The sequence below is a fragment of the Calidris pugnax genome, unplaced genomic scaffold (assembly GCF_001431845.1).
Source record: "Calidris pugnax isolate Ruff unplaced genomic scaffold, ASM143184v1 scaffold8, whole genome shotgun sequence".
In the NCBI taxonomy this organism is placed as follows: domain Eukaryota; kingdom Metazoa; phylum Chordata; class Aves; order Charadriiformes; family Scolopacidae; genus Calidris; species Calidris pugnax.
Genome location: NW_015090830.1, coordinates 2134365 through 2154351, shown reverse-complemented (window position 1 = coordinate 2154351; position 19987 = coordinate 2134365). Strand labels below are relative to the sequence as shown.

The 19987-nt window shown below is 36.7% G+C and overlaps 1 protein-coding gene across 1 annotated transcript in view; it reads left to right on the top strand.

Annotated features, from left to right (window-relative positions):
• Positions 1 to 19987, top strand: part of SEMA5A (sema domain, seven thrombospondin repeats (type 1 and type 1-like), transmembrane domain (TM) and short cytoplasmic domain, (semaphorin) 5A) — a 220831-nt gene that overhangs the window by 67046 nt on the left and 133798 nt on the right. Inside the window, exons 4-6 of the mRNA XM_014940999.1 lie at positions 8641 to 8703; positions 14812 to 14910; positions 16157 to 16370. Of these exons, the coding sequence (XP_014796485.1) occupies positions 8641 to 8703; positions 14812 to 14910; positions 16157 to 16370 (376 nt within the window). The remainder of the gene's footprint in view (positions 1 to 8640; positions 8704 to 14811; positions 14911 to 16156; positions 16371 to 19987) is intronic.

The following is a 19987-nucleotide window of genomic DNA, read 5'->3' as shown; positions in this document are numbered from 1 at the left end:
TGCTGAGATATGATGATGATTCTTTCAGTGACTGCTTTTCCAAGTTTCCTTGTCAACATGGAATGAGGGGAATACCTTTATTTAAACAGGGGTATTTCTTTTCCTCTAAGCAGCCATTCTGTTGACTCTGCAAAAAATGGCCTATTATTACTTATTTGGATCTGAATGTTTATCTTTTAGAAATTGCATAGAAAAGACCCACTCATTTCACATAGTTAATGCTAGGTTGCCAGATGTCACTGAGCTCCACTAATTAATAAGTTGAATGCTGTTTGATGCATAAACTGGAGGTGAAAAGCTCTATGTGTCATTGACATTAATTCTAGACCATTCACTTATTTCACAAAAAAAGAGAAAAATGAACTTGCATTCAGACTTTTTCATAGCCTCAATGTTATCTCAAATGTTCACGATGAAATTGTGATTTGAAGTTGCATTATGGGCCTCTTTGTTCCCTCTACTTCTTCCATTGCAATTGGAGCACGTGTTGTTCTCTTAAAGACTTTTCCATATTCTGAGCAGATATTCTACTTTGTCCTGATTCTCCTATTTGTCTTTCTCATTCTTGATTTCTGTATAATTTAACAGTGCAGCTACACTTCAGTGATTTTCCTAGTAACTATACGTTCAAGATTTCCTGTTTTAATAAGCATCTTTTGCTCTTTGTATTTAATGAGAAATTTTTCTCTGGCTGCTCTTCTTTTTTCCTTTTTTCCACAGCTCACAATATTATCTATGTGTTGATGACACTCATTTGTGTGCCTCTTTACTTTTTATTCTTTTCCATGTTCTTGCTGGTTTCTGTCTCAGATTATCTTACTGTTTGTCAAAATAAATCCAATTATTTTAAGGTAAACATAACCAAAATAGCAATTACTTTGTTTCTTCTTTCCCTGAGCGAACTATGAGTTGTGCTGCCATCAACTCTATTGCTAACTCTTTGGAAAATTAGTGATGTTTTTATTGCTGTGTTCTATTTTACCTCATCTGCTTTCTAAATGTCTTCTATATCTATATGTTATTCTTAAGTGATAAGAAGAAAAATTAAACTTGCTTTTCCGAAATCACCTTTCTGGGTAATTAATATAGCTGGAAGGATGTGGAAAATCTCGTGTTTGTAACTCTGCTGTTGAACCATTTATTTCTTCACTGGGTTTTCAGTAGACAAGCTGTACAAACTGGTGGTTCTTACATTTCTTCTGTTGCTAGCGTTTGGTTTTCATTTGTCTAAAGTCTTCTTACCTTGATTTGCCTATTAATGGACATATATGTGTTAAAGTTTCTTCAACAACTTTTGTCTCTTTGCAGTCTTGTAAGATGATACGTAGGCTAAATTTTCAAAATATTTTTTTTATTGTAAATGACAGTTCTTGTAAAGTCATTGTAATATTTTCTCTAGAACTATAAATGTGTATTACTGTGAACAGAGTCAAGCCTGCCATCACTAAAGCCTAACGGCAAAACTATAAGTGAAAAAGACAAATGAAAATGCTCATAAAATTGTTATTCCTTTCCTAATGAGACATTATGTACAAAATTATATACGTGCATATAGAAATAAAAATATTTCTTTTTTGTAGTCTCAGTCATTCAGTATGAGTTAGAAGATGTTATAAATTTCATCCACCATATCTCTCAGGTTCATCTGGCTTTGTAAGCTTATATCTGGAAGCTATAATACAGCTGTCTTTGACATCTCAGGGGCAAGATAAAGTATGTTGACTGTGCCTCTCAGATATTATTTCAGGGAAGTTTTTGATTTGCACAGTCTTCTGAAGTGTCATACCTTCCCTTACTGTCTGTGGCTGAGAGGTAAGGAGTGCTGATTGCTGGGCTCTTTCTTTAATCCTACATTCCACACCAGCATGGCTGTCTTGAACAGCAAGTTAGCACGGGGCAAGGTAGTACACCTTCCAGTGCCACCTCTTCTTTCCCATTTCCATCTTTCTTAGCAGCAATGAACCGGTGTGCAGGCAAATAAATTTCTGCCTGCCTGTGTTCAAGGGCCAAACCAACATTTCATTGCATTCCAATGCCGGGGGACTCTTTTTTTTCCACTTACTCCGTTATTTAACTTACAGGGTTGAGGAATATGAAATTACATTGAGATACCTTTCCCTTCCTTGGAATAAAAAGAATCCTGACATTTCTCATCAGCACCTAGAAGTTTACAACACTATTTGTAAAAAAATAAAATGAAATGTTGCTCTCAGAAGGTCTTGGAGCCTACTAAAATCAATCTTATTTGCCAAAAAGCAGGAAAGACTTTAAAACTCAGTGTGCTAACACAGATGTTAAAGGATTCACATATAATTTATTCAATACATTAAATTTACTATATGTAGTATAATTTCAAAATGTGCATTAAAAATGTGTTATGAAATCTCATTCCTACCTGCTGAATGGCTGCCAAGTTTGGTAATGCAAGAACATTTTGTTGTTTTACCCCTTCAGCATAATCTTGCATTCAACTTTTAAATGTCTATAAAAACTGTAAATGCCTCAAAATGCCAGATTGGAACATGCGAAACTTTGAAAGTCACAGTGCAAAAGTTTTGTTTTTTTGAATAATTCTCTGGGAGCAGGACTAAAAACCCTCATTTCAGACCTAGTCAAGTTTTGAGTTGCCAGCTTACAGGCTTGGAACTGCATTATCTCTTTAAACTTGTCTCTGTTAAATATAAACCGAATGGATGTTTTGTGACACTTAGAAATCTATGCAGGAGACAAATAAAGGAATGCCCAGGTGGATGGCTGGTGGCATTTGTGCAAGTTCAGTCTTGGACAGAGTCTTGTGCCATTCAAGTCAGTGAAGTAGCCCAATGCTGAAGGTTTGTGAAGGACTTAGTAACTCTGAATTCTTCTCTAATATTCTTAACTTTTTCATTTTAATTTTATCATATTAATACTGCCAATTTTCAACAGTTATTTATTTGCATAGTCAATAAAATAAGCTAATTAAAACTTTGGCTACTTCATGAGTTGGCAGGGTATGTGCTTCTCACTTTTTTTATATTCTTCAAGTCAGTATATTTGAAAGAAAATTGACATCCGCTCCTTGAAATCATATAAAGCTTCATATATTACTTGATTTAAGTATGAAATTATATATCTAACAGGGGATCTCAGTTCTTATTGAATTCCAAACCCTGGAAAATTTGAACATGTTTTGATGTTTACTTTCATATATTTCATACTGCTTGCTTTATAAGGAACTATGTTTTTGTAACTGTGGATGAACAGTAAAAGCTGGTTCTGAACAAATGAAAACACACAAATGTTATTCCCAGGAGAACTAGCGGTTACATGCAGTGATTAGTGGCAAGATACTGCAGTGACTGTAGCCAATTAGTAAAGTTGTCCATATGGTCTTGGACTTCTTGTATGAGCTGCTGGCCTATAAATTCATATGAAAGCCTAACCAGGATGCCCTTAGTCCCCAGAAATCAGCTATTCCTTTTTTGTGAGCCAAAAGGGAAAGCTGTATTAAAGGGAAGTCCCTTTTTAATATTTTACTCTAGTTTTTCCACAAAAGATGTTCACTCTCCAAAGCTGACTGTTTGTCAGGAGCCTATTGGCAAGATAGACAGCTCCAGCAATAAAGGCTGTAAGGACGAAGGGTAATGACTCTATGGAAAGCAAGGAAAAGGGTTCTTCTGAAGTATAGAGAGGTATAAATCTTTCTTAAGTGGCTTTACATATTTGCTGGAAGCAAGGATGTCATTATACCAAAGCATGCCTTAAAATTTCTGGTAACCATCAAAACCACCACTAACTCTGCTGCTGCTAATTTGCTGCTAATATCTCGCTGGTGCACTTCTCTGTGGCTACATTCTTCCTTTGCATTTACAATACTGACACTTTCTTTATGGCCTCTTTAAGCTCAGCTTTTGGACTCCAGCATAGATGTTCATTGAGAGGTAATTAGGCAGGCTGCAAGACACGCTCGTCAAACAAGTAACAACTTTTTGAAGCCATTCCATTGCTGGACTGATGTGAACAATAAGGTGATATTAGTCATGTTTGTTGACATATATTATTATGGTTATTGGTGTTATACCCCAGCTCCCCAGAGTATTGTTTAAATACATGATATAAGAGATGAAAGCAAGCAGATAATGCAAAAGAAAAAAAGAAATATCTTGTAGTTGTTAATTTTTGGCATTGTGTAATTAAAACATCTTCTTTTATGTTATTCTTGCCAGTATCTAATTAGCAGAGCCATCTGCCTAAGAAGTCCTGGACCATCTGTCTGGAATACTCTTCTGTTAATTTTTTGGTTCTTGACTAATTAACTTCTTTCTCTATGAAATGTAATAGTACATTCTGTTTCTACACTTCAAAGAAGATAATATATAGAAATACATATGAATGTGTACCTGTCTCCATGTATACGTTATGAGTATCTGCGTAGCCCAGTTATGTGTGCAGCTTCCACTGTAGGTGAAAGCCACACATTTTTTGTTGACCTGTGAGTAAAACTAATGCATATCTCACTTAACACATTCTAATCGACCAGTGCATTCTTGACAATGTTCAAATTTCCTGTCTGCATTTACTGATTAAAGTTAAAATTGTAGAAAGGAGCTATATTGAATTTAATTACTTAGGGGTTTGATTTTTTTTCCGGTTCGTATTTTTTAATTTTTCTGGAAAAATGTAGAATTTAGGTTGGAAGGGACCTCCAGATGTCTTGCGTGGGGACTTACTTTGTTGGGACATGTTGGGCATGAAGGGATCCCCTTGACAGTTATTTCCTAAATGCGAGAGACATTTGAACCATATTCGCTGCTTCTACGCTTTTCACGATTCTCCTTTAGTGTTGTTCTAAGGTATTTGGATAAATCAGTTTAGATTGGAGATTTTCTTTTGGCTTCCATTGGAGCTATTTCTTTTGCATTTATTTAGTTTGCCTGCTGAAGATACAATAGCTTGACTTTTAAGCAAGACTTCTGTTGCTCATCTCTGTAACAGAGAAGTGACTGAAATATGTTTGTTGTTCCAAAGAATAGGATTCATTTTAATACTGTAGTTTTTAACTTAACATATATGAGTATTAGATGTATATTTTACTTCATTTTGAGGAAAAAATAGTTTCATTGTATAGCTTGTGTTGGAATTTGTTTCTTCTCTGGCTGGAATCTCCTCCCACTACCCCTTGGAAATGACAGGAGAGATTTCATCTGAAGGTTTTGAAGTGCTTTACAGACATCAATGATGTACTGTTTAAAACTGATATAGTTAATTACAATTGAGATTTTACAAAAAGATGTCTGCCATTAGTGTGAAACTTGAGTTCAGACATAGGATTAAGTGTGCACCAAGGCCATGTTTCTGTTCAGCCTGATTATATGTTGAATCTGTATGGAGCTTTGTGTTGCCTTATTTTTTAATTGAAGAAAACAGTATGTGTTCAAAAGCAAACGGTGACTTCCTCATCGGAGTACGCTGGGTCAAGTTCACGTTGTACCTGTCAAGTTCAGTCTTTAGAGTTGGCCACATTGACTGTCACAGGGCTAAAAATCTCTCTGTGTACGTTTCACACTGCTCTACTGGTGACTGTTACATACTTAAGGATTTTTTATCCCTACTAGATTGTAGTTATGCTGAAGTTTGGGAAATTAGAAACAAACTAAGCCAAGGCATAAAATTTATAGAGGTGATTGAAAGGTGATATTGGTAGCAGGAGATGTAAAAGCCATGCCGAGGTGCTACCTTAAACCCTAGTCCTTAACCTGTGCAGCTGTGTTCTTTGTGGTGATGCATAGCAGCAGCTGATGTACTACCCGTCCTTATTTTTGTTGGCACTAACATTCAAATCCCCATTTCCTCGTTCCGCAGAGTGAAAAAACTTGAGTGTCTGTATTTGGTTCAATGAATTTTGTAGCAAGCTTAAGTAGAATTATAATCGTACACAGAATGCTGAAGATTGTATTTTGCCTTGTGAAAATTGGAGCTTCTTGTTAAGAAATGTAGAAAAGAAAAAATCCTAACAGCAGATCCTTTAGCTGTGTAGGCCTTCATTGTGAATCACCTATCCAACATGGCATGCATATCATATTTGCACTGCTTATCTGAACTTCATGGGAATACCAGCAAACAGCATCAAGCAGAAGAATTTGTCAATTTAACAGAGGCAGTGGATGACAGTAACATCTTTAAGTAAACATGGTTTTGCACTTGCTTTCTAAAATAACACAATCTGTATGTGTTTGTCTGATTTTTCAGAATTAAAACTTTAAAGTCTTAATCTCCTATTGACAAAACCCACATTGTTACTATCTTGTTAGGAGTTTTTGTTTTGTCTTTGTTTGCTGAAGATTCAGGACACATATTTCTCCTCTTCATTTTGAAATGATTTTCTTCATCTTTTTTTTTTTTTTTCCTGACACAGTATACAGGCTGGGACTCTGTGATCACTTTGCAGAGAACAGGGGAGTAGAGCAGGAGATGCTGACCCAATATTCTCTCATCATGGTCGGAGTTAATGCAGCTTCTGCCTGACTTGTCCTAAATTTTACTTGCATTATTATGCACTTGGAGTCCCCAGATTCCCCAACCATGACCTGCTTGCAGAGATGTGTTTTATGCTTTTTTCAGCGTTCGTGGAAAGCTTGAAGAACTGTCACTTTTGGCTTCTGAATTTCCCATCTCCAAAATCTGTTGATTTTCTTTTCCAAAAATTTCAGTGCCTGAGAAAAGTACTTAAATTGCTTTATTTATGACATTATATAATTTTTGCATATCACATACTTCTCCTTTAAATTACTCTTTTACTGTGGACCTAGAGCCAATTGAAAGCTGGGTGTTTTGTCACTGAAAATTGTTTCATTGATAAACATTTTATCTTTAATCCAATCTTTCTGTCTTCTTTCTTTCTGCTGTTCATGCTTTGAATATTCTTCTCAGTTCTGTTTTGGCAAGAACTTTTCTTCAAACCTTTTTTTTAAGCACCCATATTCCACTAAGTTTTTCTACTCTGACCTCCTACTGGTAACTCTTGTGTTTCTCCAGGCTTTTGAAATTATTTATGTTGTCTACAGATAATATATTCAGTAGTATATACGTATATCTAGTACCATATAACATAGATTCAGCATGTCCTAATGAGTTGACTAGAAAATTAGGTTTGTCCTCCAAGAGCAGTCTTTTGTACTCTGATCTCTGTTATGGACATAAATTGCTTTTTGCATTACCGAGTCAAAAAAATTTAAGTCATTCCTACTTTTTGTCTGACATATTGCCACTTTTTTATCTATTTCAGTATGAGATTTCTTTCATGCTGCTAGGTACAGTTTTTTATAAATGCTAGGGTCATCCACAAGTGGATTCTTCCAGAAGTTTTCAATATATTCCCCAATTTGCTCTAGTCATTCACCTGCAAAAGAAAATGCTGTAAATAGGAAGGTTTGGGATGGAGGAAGAGAAGTAATGGCTTTTTTTTTTTTTTCCTGAAACAGAAAAAGCTCATTCTTGGGCTTGTTGAAATACAAATTAGAGTACTGCATAGTGTACTCTGAAGGCATTTTCGCCCTTAGTTTAAGGCTTTCACCCTATTATTTTTATTACTTATAGAGTCTGCTTGCTATTAATATAGTCTCCATTAAAAGACTGGTACAAAACATCACTTATATTAAATCTGAATGTATGGTCTTTCATTATTTCCCGGTAAATAAAGCTGTGCTTTCAGTAATTAAGTAGCAGTAGTTAGTTTAGAAATCTCAGTTCTTCCTGATAAAACTTGAAGTGTTTTGTGGAATTCTTATCTGAAGAACATATGAATGTGCACTGTCGAGGTGAAAGAATTCAGGGTGGTTTAAAATGCACTTTAACTACACAGCACATACAGGCACTCAAATATGTACATGTATTGGCACATAAATGCCAAGCAGCTGACCTGCTCCACTGAAAAATAGAGTTTGTAGGTCATAGCTGTTGAATGTTAAATCTGGAAATAATTGGAATTAACTCATGCAGTGAAACTGTAGTAACACAAACTAGGTGCTACAGTCCTAGCATAAATCTGTTGAAGCAGAGAGACAGCTCAAAAATGAGGATAAATTGTTTCTGCTTTGGAGTGTTCCGCTTCACTGTTGTGTCGTACGTGTCTGCCCATTGTGCCTTTCTCAGAATGGATGTTTTAGTGCTTCTGATTAGTGCTGCAGTCATACCTTGAGACTTGATGCTTGAGATAAATACTGCACAAACCACATCTGGGCATACTTTCACACAGTGCAACATCTCCCAGCAGAGCTACCTCAGATGCTGTGGTGACGCAGCCCTGCTCTACTGGGGAGAGAGGTTCAGCCTGCCTTTGTGTTCCAAACTGTTTACCTTAATAAACCTCATAAAAAGATAGCTAAGTAGCAGCAAATGTGACTGTGGTTATTTCTGCTCTAGCGGTAGGTATAGTGAATCATGAAGATGGCCAGCTTCACTTCAGATTAAGTCACTGAAACCCCACCAACAGCAAAACTACATTTCAAAGGAGAAAAAGCATATAAGGTGATTATGGATAGAATCACCCACAGCTATTCGTCAGTATGTCCGAAGCACGTATCTCAAGCATGGACCTAGATAGCTCTGAGGTTTGTATTTCTTGTGTTCCCTGTATTTCTAACTCATTCCTGTTGGTTGCAGGCGGTGGAATGGCAATGTGATGAAGCTACTAAAAGAGCCTGTTACAGTAAAGGCAAATCAAAGGTAAGCATGAGACAGCTGTTCTGCTTTAATACAATTTATATGTTAATTGCAGGTGTGATTCAGTGTATAGATCTCTACCTTATGCATTTTTACTGTCTCCCTTTTTGAAGAGAGTTGTTGGAAAGGAGTCTGACACTGGTGTATAAGCAAAGGAATAAAAAACAAAATAGGGAGTGTGGGGTGAGATACACAATCACCTGATTCTTTTCTGAAATGATCGAGAACTTTAGTTTCCAATTTATTGTTTTGACTATACAGCATGTCATATGTAATGGACTGTATTCTCACTTCATTTTCAGTGCTGTAAATCCCGGATAACTGTGTAATTACTTTGTAAAATCCTCAATTTATTTCCCTGTGTATTAGGTGCAATTCTAGGAACTTTTATATTTCATATCTACTGGTGCTATAAATAAAGTAATATAAAATTCACTAACTTTTTAGGCATGGGACTTGATATATTTTTAGTATTCAGAACCAATTCCTAATCTGACCAACTACAGTTTCTTTTATTCAGCACTGGTAAGTGTAATACTAAGATGGAACCTGTACCAATGCTCTGTTCTTTTGAGGCTTTCCTAAGCTGAAGCTAGTTATCAAATTAATTATAAACCCAGTTAGAAATGTATATAATTCATATTTGTAATTATTATACTGTTTAATGATTAAAATTAATTGAATTAAAACTTAATGGGAAGACACATCAACAACAATAACTGAAAAAGAGTGCACTTGCTTTCAGGACCCACATTCAATAGAAACGTCAGCATATGTTATAGGGTGTGCAAAACTCAGAACACCCCAAGCTTCAAAAAGATGTTCCATAAGCTTCTACAGTCTAGTAGAGGAGGAGTCTCCTCTGCATAGTCATCTTGTCGCTGACTTTTTAGCTTCTCCCATTGAACAGTTCATTTCCAGCTTATTTTATGAAGTGCTGGAAAATAAAATTGCAGTGTACCGTTAGCCTATCCATTTCCACTTGAGATTAAAGAGGAAGAATGGCCTCACTTCAGAAGCAGGGCATGTTATAGTGTGAGGAGAGAAAAAGACAGAATTGCTTGGGGTAAAAAAAGCAAGTGTGGTGAATATGCAGTTTAAAGCTTCATGCACGTAGGTTGATTGTCTTTAGGGAGGAACATCTTTCACTGCAGAAATGAGTTTACTGTACAGGAAAAAGGCATTAAGAATTGCCAAGGTGTTGCATTGTTTGTCCTCCTTTTCCTTTCTTTCCATCCCAGTGTAGGAAACAAATATTTAGGAGTTACTGGTCACTAGCCATTAAAGTGCCAGGTTTTCTAAGTATACAGAAGGTAGTAATAGCTAGAGAGAAGAAATGTGTGGGATTTTTCTTAAAGACTTCTAATTTGAGTTGACAAACTCTGATGACTCAAGTTATGTGTGAAGGCTTTAATGGCAGAAATACTTTATAGATCAGAAGGTTTATTAGATGCTTGCTTGTCAGTCTGTGGAGAGAAAAGAACTTTAGGGACCTTATATTTTATGCAAATGTTTCATTTTGTAAATTGTGATTTCTCCCTAGAAGATTTATGCTTCTTCATGTAATATAACTCTCAAGCCTTAATCCTTAGCTTTAAGAAGAGAATATTCTGAAGTAATGAGAGCATGCTCAAGTGACAACAGAGTATGACAGATTGAACTGTCAGAGTAGAAACTTTCATAGTAGGAATGCAATGTGTAACTAAAAGTCTGTGCCTTTGTTTTACAGTGATTTTTCCAAGATTAAAACCATGAGAATAACATTCAGCTTGTCTGAAAGTCACTGTGCAGTGACTATGATCTAACATGATGGATAAAAATAATGGTAAATTTGAGACTGTAGGAGCATACTTTTGGATATTATGTTGACAATACGGTTGTGTTAAATCAACATTCAATTCAGCAATGAAGAAGCATACATTAAACTTTTTTGCTAGGAGAAGTACTCAACAGTGGTGAAATGCATTTTAGAATGGACCTTAGCATAGCACATACATGCAGATTTTCATTCATGCTTATCACACCCTTTTGAAGAAGCTGGTGATTGGAAGTTACGCTGTCATCCTAAAATAGTATATACGCTATTCTAATAATGACCTCTGAGGTTGTTTCTTAGTGTTGTTACTAGTTGGATAAAGATTTAGTGTTTTATTTGGATCTATAGCCTTGTTCCTCATTCACAATTGAGAGGAGAAGTAGAGTCTGTATAATTTACTACATTCAAAGATAATCCTGGGAGGAAATAGTCCTTTTCTTACTGTTACCATAGTACTTTTTTTTGGTGTGCGGACTTTGTGGCCTGAAAGCTTCACGCAGGAGTTGCTGGAGAATGCAGAGATATTGACAACTGTCTTTTTGAACTTTTCATGCCTCTCTTGCTTTCACTGATATGATCAAGGTTAAAATCAAAGGATAAATTTAAGACCAGAGAAAGGATAGCCTGATGATGTTTTTCTTTTATTGCCTTATGTCCAAGACAAAAACAAGGTTACTATACTCTCTGTATAAGGAGGACTTATGCGTGCAAATGAGGAAAGCATGTGATCTGTGGTGTACTCCCCTTCCTAGTCAAACCATAAAAGCCTTCCCTTGGAAAAACTGGGAGGAATGCACTCCAGCGCTATAGAGAATTGTCCCTTTTCAGAGGAAAACCCCTGGGAGTCCCAGTTACTGTTATCAGAAAGACTATTCCCTTGCGTGTTTCTATAAAATTTCTTAGAGCGTCTTCAGATTTCAGGGCAGATATGTATGACTGTAGGGAAGGGACAGGAAAGATTAGAGACAAATTATACAAGGCCAGCCCAGACAGTGGCGAAAGAGAGAACTACAAGGATAGCTGTGGGTAAGTTACTCATTCAAATCCTGGTTTCTTTTGAAGCTCTGCTGCCCACAAAGTAATATGGGTGCAATGAGTTCAGGCAGGAAAACTGTTTGCTGATGGAGTGCCCTGAAACCAGAAGCTAGCTTTGAACCAGAAGCAACTCTAGTCGTTTTCAGATAATAAATAACTCCTTTTTCTTTTTTTTTTTTTTCTCTTGAGAAAGAAGTTGCACAAAATTTTTGCCTCTAGCTGTTAGCAGTAGTTGTTGCTCTGAGGTTTATGCTTTAGGACACAACAAGGGAAAAGAGCTGAAGGGGAAAAAATATTGGGACATCTGTCACATTTGACAGTGTAATGCGCACTTGACTTTTGAAGGCTGATATTTGTTACTGAGACTTCAGACATTTATCCACCAATTTAAGCTGTTGCTCAAAATAACTGGTGGCTCCAGGAGTGAGCCAGACAAAATTATGTCCTTGTGGCTAGCATGTGTTAGCATTTAGAAATTTAAAACAATATACATGGTTAAGAGAATAAATTAGACCATTCAGACTGGCACTTGTGGTAGGGACTGTTGTAGAGAAAAAATATAAATACACGCGGTAAAGTCCACAGTAAAAGTACAATAAACCAAAGAGAGATTTAAAAAAAAAAAAGGTAATTGAAGTAAGATCTATTTTCCCTTGCTTATTTAAGATTCTAATAGCTGTGTGTGTTAGCATCTGCACTTTCAATAAAAGTAGAATCATAGAATGGTTTGGTTTGGGAGGGACCTTAAAGATCGTCAAGTTCCAACCCCCCTGCCATGGGCAGGGACACCTCCTACTAGACCAGGTTGTTCAAAGCCCCATCCAGCCTGGCCTTGAACACCTCCAGGGATGGGGCATCTGCAGCTTCCCTGAGCAACCTGTTCCAGTGTCTCATCACCCTGAACAGTAAAGAATTTCTTCCGAATATCTGATATAAATATCCCCTCTTTCAGTTTAAAACCGTTACCCCTTGTCCTATTGCTACACTCCCTGATAAAGAGTCCCTCCCCATATCTCTCCCTCTCCAAACTTAAAAACCCTTTGGTTTTGAGGTACTTTGCCACTTTTACAACACACATCTCTTTTTTGCGCAAAAAAAAGTGATCCAGTACAGCTGAGCTTGACTCCAGAGCTAGAAAAGTGACTCTAAACAATTGAAAAAACTGAGTTTCCTTTTCCAATATGTTTTTGGGTGTTGATTATTTTATTCATAACTTTTTTTTAAATTATTTTGTATTATTGTGAATTTGACATATGAAAAAAAAATTATAAAAGCTGTTCTTTCAGTTTTTATTTTGTTGTACTATGTACCCAATGAAATTTGATATGAGATATCTCATTTTCCCTTTTGTAGTATGGATTGTTGTAAAGCTGGCACAGGACTGCAGAACATTAAAAAGAAGAATCTTGCAAATCCTAGGAATGTCAGAGTTTAAAAAATTAACATTATTTTTGAAGAGAAAGAGTGGGTGATCAGCGTGCAAGTAATTTGGCAATGGCATTATTTCAGGGAGCTCTGGAATATGAAGAGGAGAGATTGGATGGGTTGTAATGTCAGAACCCACTTATTTTTCCTACACTTACATTCCATGGCTTGTTGCAAAGGGCAGGAAAGCAACAGCCCAAAGAATAAAATACTGTGTTACATTCTATGAACATCTCAGAACACCATTACCACCAAAACAAAAGGAGGAATTGCTTTTTTTTTTTTTCTTTTTTAGTGTAGTTAAAATAACCTGAAACAGGGAAACTGCCCAGAAGTGAAATAATTTCTTTATAAAAGTCTTATTGCACTGCCCAACTCTGTTACATGGTTTTATGTTGGCTTCTGTTTGGTTGAAAGAATATTAAGATGACAGTTTTGGTAAGTTTAAAATGAGATGTATTTTTACCCAATGGGAATCAAATCTTAATTCTAAAACGTTTGACACTTACCTTTAAGCTCTCAAAGACAAGTGCTTAAAAAATACTTTTTCATGTGAGACTAATGCAAATGTGGGTTTTGGGGGTATTTTTTCAAAGAGTTTTTTTTTTTTTTTGAGATTTGGGGGGGGTGTGTGTGTCTTTCTAGTTTTATTTTATATGAGAAAAGGTATAGGTTATACATTCTGAGAGTCTTGTCAGAGATCTTTAAAGTATTTTGCTCTTGTTGCTTTGCAGTTTGTTTTGTGCCTGTTCAATTTATTCAGGATTATATTTCTTGTCTTCCAAGATAAGAGTCTATTTTAAAGATGAAAAAGCTATGCATTTAATATAGCGGTGGGTCACATCATGGGACTTCTGCACCATTACTATGGCATGGATTTGCTTACATGATTCCACTTAATATCGGTTGTGTAGCTGTATATTTTCACAAGGGTTTGTTTTTTTTTTAAAATTATTTACATGAGACTATCTTGTGAATGAATGGTAGAGAGCATACAAATGGAAGGTTCCTGGGAACTTTATTTTCACCAAGCATATTGTCGATCTTGTCCATTTTATTAGATAGAGATATTTATTTTTGCAGGAGGAGTGTTTCAATCTCTCCTACATATAGTTCTGGGAGATTTTTAGTACTGCAGAATGCTCTCTGTCTGAATAAACACTAAAAGCTGCTGTTGATTTCTAGATTCTGCAATAAAAGAAATGAACGTCATAGCCTTCACACATTCTAATGGGGTAAAAAATATGTAAGATTACTCTTCAGGGGTGAGCGTCTATATATTGAGATAATGACATTTCTTGAGAAAATATAAATTAACAGAACATAGATACATCTAATAAAACATACTGTGCAAATTATGGAACTAGTAGTGACAAATCTGCATTTGGACATCTCATGAATTTTATTTGTACTGTTGTCAACATACTTGTGTTGCTGACAACCCAGTTTGTCTCCTGTTTTCCTCCCAACTTCCTCCCTTGGCCTCATTTGTCTTTGAAAACAGTATCTGATCTCTTGAGACAGCAGTGTATTACTTTAGTCAGCATCTATCAATTCAGAGTTTAGCTAAACCTTTGAAATATACAGTTAGGAGTAATCTTCAGTACTGAAGGGGTTTATTGTTATCCTGTTAAGAACTTTTCACAAAGATTGATGGATGTATATGTTGTAGTTAGGAAATCTATGTATATTGTGATCGCTAATGCATCAGGTATGCTTAAGCTGTGTTCCCTTAAATTTTTATGTGTGGACAAGTAACCGTGGAAGGCAAATCATAATTAGTCTCCAATACCCTTTGAAGTATCGTTGAACATTCTTTCTTTTCTGCATGGCAGGAGGAATGCCAGAACTACATTCGAGTGCTTCTTGTTGGAGGCAACCATCTCTTTACCTGTGGAACCAACGCATTCACTCCTATCTGCACCAATCGGACGGTATGTGTTAAATGTTTCATCCCACAAGCCTGAGTCCCTGTTCTGGACCAGCAGTTTAAAAGGCAGAGAAGGCTGTGGTTGAGTCCAGGCTATGTGCGTATTGATGGGTGAGCTGATGTGTAAAAGGCTGATTTAGCTAGTAGCCGGCCAAAGGGGAAAGTTAACCGATGACCCCTTTTTGCAGTCTTTTCCTCAGCTATGGGAGACAGCACAGCTACAAGTTCCTCCTGCATGCCAATTTGCACGAACCTTAGGTATTTCTAAGGCTTCTCCCAATCTGTCAAATTTGGTTGGCATCAACTGGTTTAGTTATAAAATGTAGTGGGGTAGCTGCATATTGTATATGTATTGTTCTGGAGAAGATGTGAGTACCTGTATTAGTGATTTCTGACTGGCGAGAATGAGGAATCTCGGTTGAGAAAATCTGTCATTCTGTTTCTGAAAAAAACCACAATTTGTTGTAATTTATGTGTAGCAAAGAAAGAGAGTCCATTAAAGATCAATAATAGTCATAAAAAAAAATCAAAATGTCACTGTTTGGACTAAGCTGGCTATTTATTTCAGGAAGGGAGAGAAGTTTAAATACAAAAAATAACCGTAGCACAAAAAACCTCCTTGGCACATTTATTATATTTAAACCTATTGTACCTGTGTTTTCAAATAACATATTAACATCATACTGTGGTTTATGGCTGAAAGTATTAGGGATACTAAATCAGAGAGAGAGTTCTGCTGCACCATAAAGCTCCTTTCTTTAATCTAATTTTTCATGTGAGATTCTTTCCTTGAACTCACCAACAGAATATAATTTGGGGTTTCTTGGTTTTGTTTTTTTGTTTGATTAGTTGGTTTTGTTTTGTTTTGTTTTTATTGTTTCACCACTTGCTATGATGAATGCCTTAGTTTCTTCTGGCCATCAGATCTGGTTTTGGTTTTCATAATAACAATCTGTGTAGAGATAATTCATTTTTGACTTGCTTCTAATATAAAACATTTTAGGGCTGGTGGCTAATGATTAACTTGCATGTTTTATGTACCAAAAGGGCAAAAGCGGGATCAGACAACATTACAGTAAAACTTTCTATATCAGACAGTTTAAGAATGATGTACAGGTCAGCTCATTACTGTTGTACAATACCAAAGCAGATAACTGGTGTTTACGATAGGATTTTGCTGAGATTGATGAAGCTTGGCTGAAATGATATTTTTCAGGTCATTTTAATCAATTTTTCTCACTCTTTTACAGTTAAGTAACTTGACTGAGATACATGATCAAATCAGTGGCATGGCACGTTGTCCTTATAGTCCCCAGCACAACTCCACTGCCTTGCTCACTTCCAGTGGGGAATTATATGCTGCAACAGCCATGGATTTTCCAGGAAGAGATCCTGCCATTTATCGCAGTCTGGGGGCACTCCCTCCTCTCCGCACTGCACAGTACAACTCCAAGTGGCTGAATGGTGAGTGCTGATGGACCTTGAGACTCATCTCTTTTGAACCCATGTTCTCCAGATTCACAGTCTTGAAATTCCATTCTGAGAATTTGAATGTTTTTAGAGTACTGTTTATCTCATTTTAAAATTATTTTGCCTAATAAATTTTTATTTTACTAGTGTAAGTATTATGGCATTTAATTAATAATACAGGTCATGTTTGCAGGCATAAGGATGAGCTGTACTATATCTCTCAGGTGCGCTTACGTGGCAAAGCTGAGTCAGCCAAGAGCAGTAGCTTGCCTTGAGCATTCTTTTGTTGAGTCCTTCAAAAACCTAAGGTAGAGAATAAACAGTTTAGAATGAACTGAATTCTTATAGCTTTCCCTGCAGGTCCCAGCCTTGACAAGCAGAAAAAGTTGTGGTTTCAAACTGCTTAGGTGGCAGTCTGATGTTTTTGACGCTTATTATAGCCAAAGGGTAGGGACTAGTCTGCAAAATGTATCATAAAATTGTATTGTAGCAAGGACTCCTGTGTCACAGTTGTTAATCACCCCATGAGAATTTCCAGCTGGGAGAAGCTGTATTCCTGAGATGTAGCAGGGCCAGTTGCCATTTTATGTATTACTAAAAAGAAGCAGGTTCTTCTAAAATGAAAATTATTATTTAAAATAAAATGTAAAATTAAAAAATTAGGTATATTATAATTTGTCCATGCTTGTCCCTGTAGAAAAAAAACATGTTATTTTCATAACTCCTGCTATGTGACACAACAGTCACTATTCCCATAGTACATTTCATGTTATGATGGGATTATTCTCATGTTTGAAATTAAATACAAATATAAATCCTTCCAACTTCAGAACATTAGGTCAGCTGCAAGTGACAGACTTTATTTTAAATATTTCATTTCTTACTGAATGCTGAATTGTGCACATTTACTTGGTGTATTTTCATTGTGCAAAGAAGCCATCAGAGGTAGCTTGGAGAAATTTGTGACCTTCTCTGAAAGTCAGCTGATTTTAGCAGCCCAGTTACCTATGGAAAATGGAGGAGGAATGTCTTCTGGGGTATCTTAAGAGTTGGGGATTCATCTGCTTTTGTGTCAAATTTTCCTGCTTGCATGTGACTCGGTGCCAAAAAACTGCATTACTTCTTCAGTGCTTGGATTGAAGTGAAGATTTTGCTGCTTTCAGTGAGAAAGTAACATAGATCATCCTACAAGAAAAGTCAGTCGTCAACTGGAATGGGAGTTTCCTAGTCCATATCTGTTCAGCCACATTAGCTGACAGTTACTCTCATTCAGTCTTCTTTTAGGGATGCATGTGCATGCACGTGTGTCTGTGAATGTTTCCAGTTCAAAGTAAGTTTTTCTTCTACATCCGTCTACATCCATGTTTTTTCTTCTACATCCATGCATCCATCCACATGCAATGTTTTTTCTCCCTTAGATTTTCTAGTCTGCAAGTTGCATTAAACCTATTCAGACCACCTCTGGTGGCGATGGCAGTGCTATAAACCACAGCTGATTATCTTGCTCCATGTTTTACAGCTACGCAGTAAAGATATTTTTGACTTTAATGGCTAGGGCACTTCTCCCAGTGCATTCAGGGTTTCAGTGCCATCAGTGAGGCCAAGCAGACATGCCCATGTGCTTATGCAGTCTGCTGTCAGTGTTCACTGTAACTTGTGGTGAAGGATCCTGAAAGATTCCGTGGGAAACTCTGAATCTTCATCACAGAGAAAATCTTGATCCTAATTTTAATCATTCGAAGGTCTGTAATCACAGGAACTGTGACACACAGTGTAGGAGGGAAAAACAGGGCTGATGTATCACGTGTCTGGGATGAGATCCCACATACCATACCGCAATTTCAGCTTCTGGAATCACAGATATCACAAATAAAGTAAATTTAAGCTGATGGCCTGCCAGGGTCATGTATTTATGATCAGATCCTGCCTTGTACTAGGGGCTTAATAAGCCTGGACGCAGTCTGCATCAGCTGAATAGGTAAGTTAGCAGTTATTTTCAGCATATGTTATTAGCACCATTCTGATCAGGTCCTTAACCTTAGCAGAGTAAGGAGAAGTCATCTCCATGAGGAGATGCCATCAAAGGACCAGACTACCTTAAGTGTTATGACCTGAGGATTTGCCATGGTTCAACAGTTCTGCAGGTTGTGTTCCTCACAAGGAATTTATCAGCTGACAGTGAAGGGACAGATCCCGTGTTACCCTCACCTTTCTTACCAGCTCTGTCAGTACTCTCTCACTAGTCTCCATCAAGAGGAACATGATCACCCAGTCAAATTAGCAACTGCTGCAAACCAGCACTCTTCCCATCCAACAGCCCAGCCGGTGGCAGGATAGTAGACCCGAAAATGTGAAACAGAGAACCCACCTGACCCTCTCACAATGTCACATTTTTGCCTTCTGTTTTCATGTAGAGAAAAAACTAATGCTTGAAGTTACTCAGGTGAATATATTTATGCACAAACAAATGAAGAAGGAAAAAAGGCTGCTTAGCAGTAACCTATTCTTTAAGGAATGTTGTTCTGCTACCTACTCTCCTTTCTCTTTCTCTCTGAGTCTGCGTTCAAGTACTTCTGTGCTTGAGAGAAACGATTTGAGGTTATGCAGCGCACATTAAGGATTATGTCTAAAGCAGAGAGCTCTTCCATTGATTTCTTCTCCTGACCAAAGCAATCAGTAAGACCTTGAGCTTCAGCCAAGTGCTCAGATCAGTAAAAGGCAGCATGTTGCTAGAATGTTATAAAATTACTTCTGTAGTATTTCATAAAAAGGAATAGTCTGCCTTAGCAGTCTGCTTTGGAAATCATTACATGATAGCAAATAAATAAATCTTTCATTAAGAAAAAGAGTACACCCTGATTTGCAGCTGGCATGCTGATTTTTTGAGTCTCTTTAAGCTCTCAGTGTAATATAGAGTTAAAATCATACCCAGAGTTGACTGTTACAGTGTGCTTCTAATTAGACTTTCCTTTAGAGTTGATGTGTAAAGTGCAGCAGGGGCAGAACTCATCATCATTTGCTTTAGAGGACAGAAACAAGTGGAATATTTATATTTGTAGTCTACAAGCTGCTGTGGGTCCAGATTGGTGAGGAAATGCCTCCACTGCTTAGACTTAGAAAGTATTTCTATAGTCCAACATTCACAGTTAGTAAAATTATTTCTCCTTTCAATTCATGCCCTCAAATCAGTATATGTTTGATCTGATGCCTCAGTGTGAAAGCTTGCCTTAGTCTATTATGCCTGTTTGCTTCACTTAGCCAATAAAAGGGCAAAACAAATTAAAGAAAAAATTAAAATCCCAATCCATCCCTTTCTGTTTCTTTACATGGAGAAACACTGGGACATTCAGTTTCATAATTTGTCAGATGCCTTTGCTTACAATTGCTTGGATCTTCAACTATCTTGAAATACATTGTAGTTGTTTTGTTTGTCCTAGACATACAATAATAGATGCGATTGGAACACATTAAATAAGTAAGAACTTTGTTCTAAATGTCAAGTCACGTCATCATTGGGCAGACCATACATGATTAAAATGTAATCTTATATCAGACGTAGTCCCCAAACAGAAAAAAAATAGTTAAAATAAAATTTCATACAGATTAGAAGC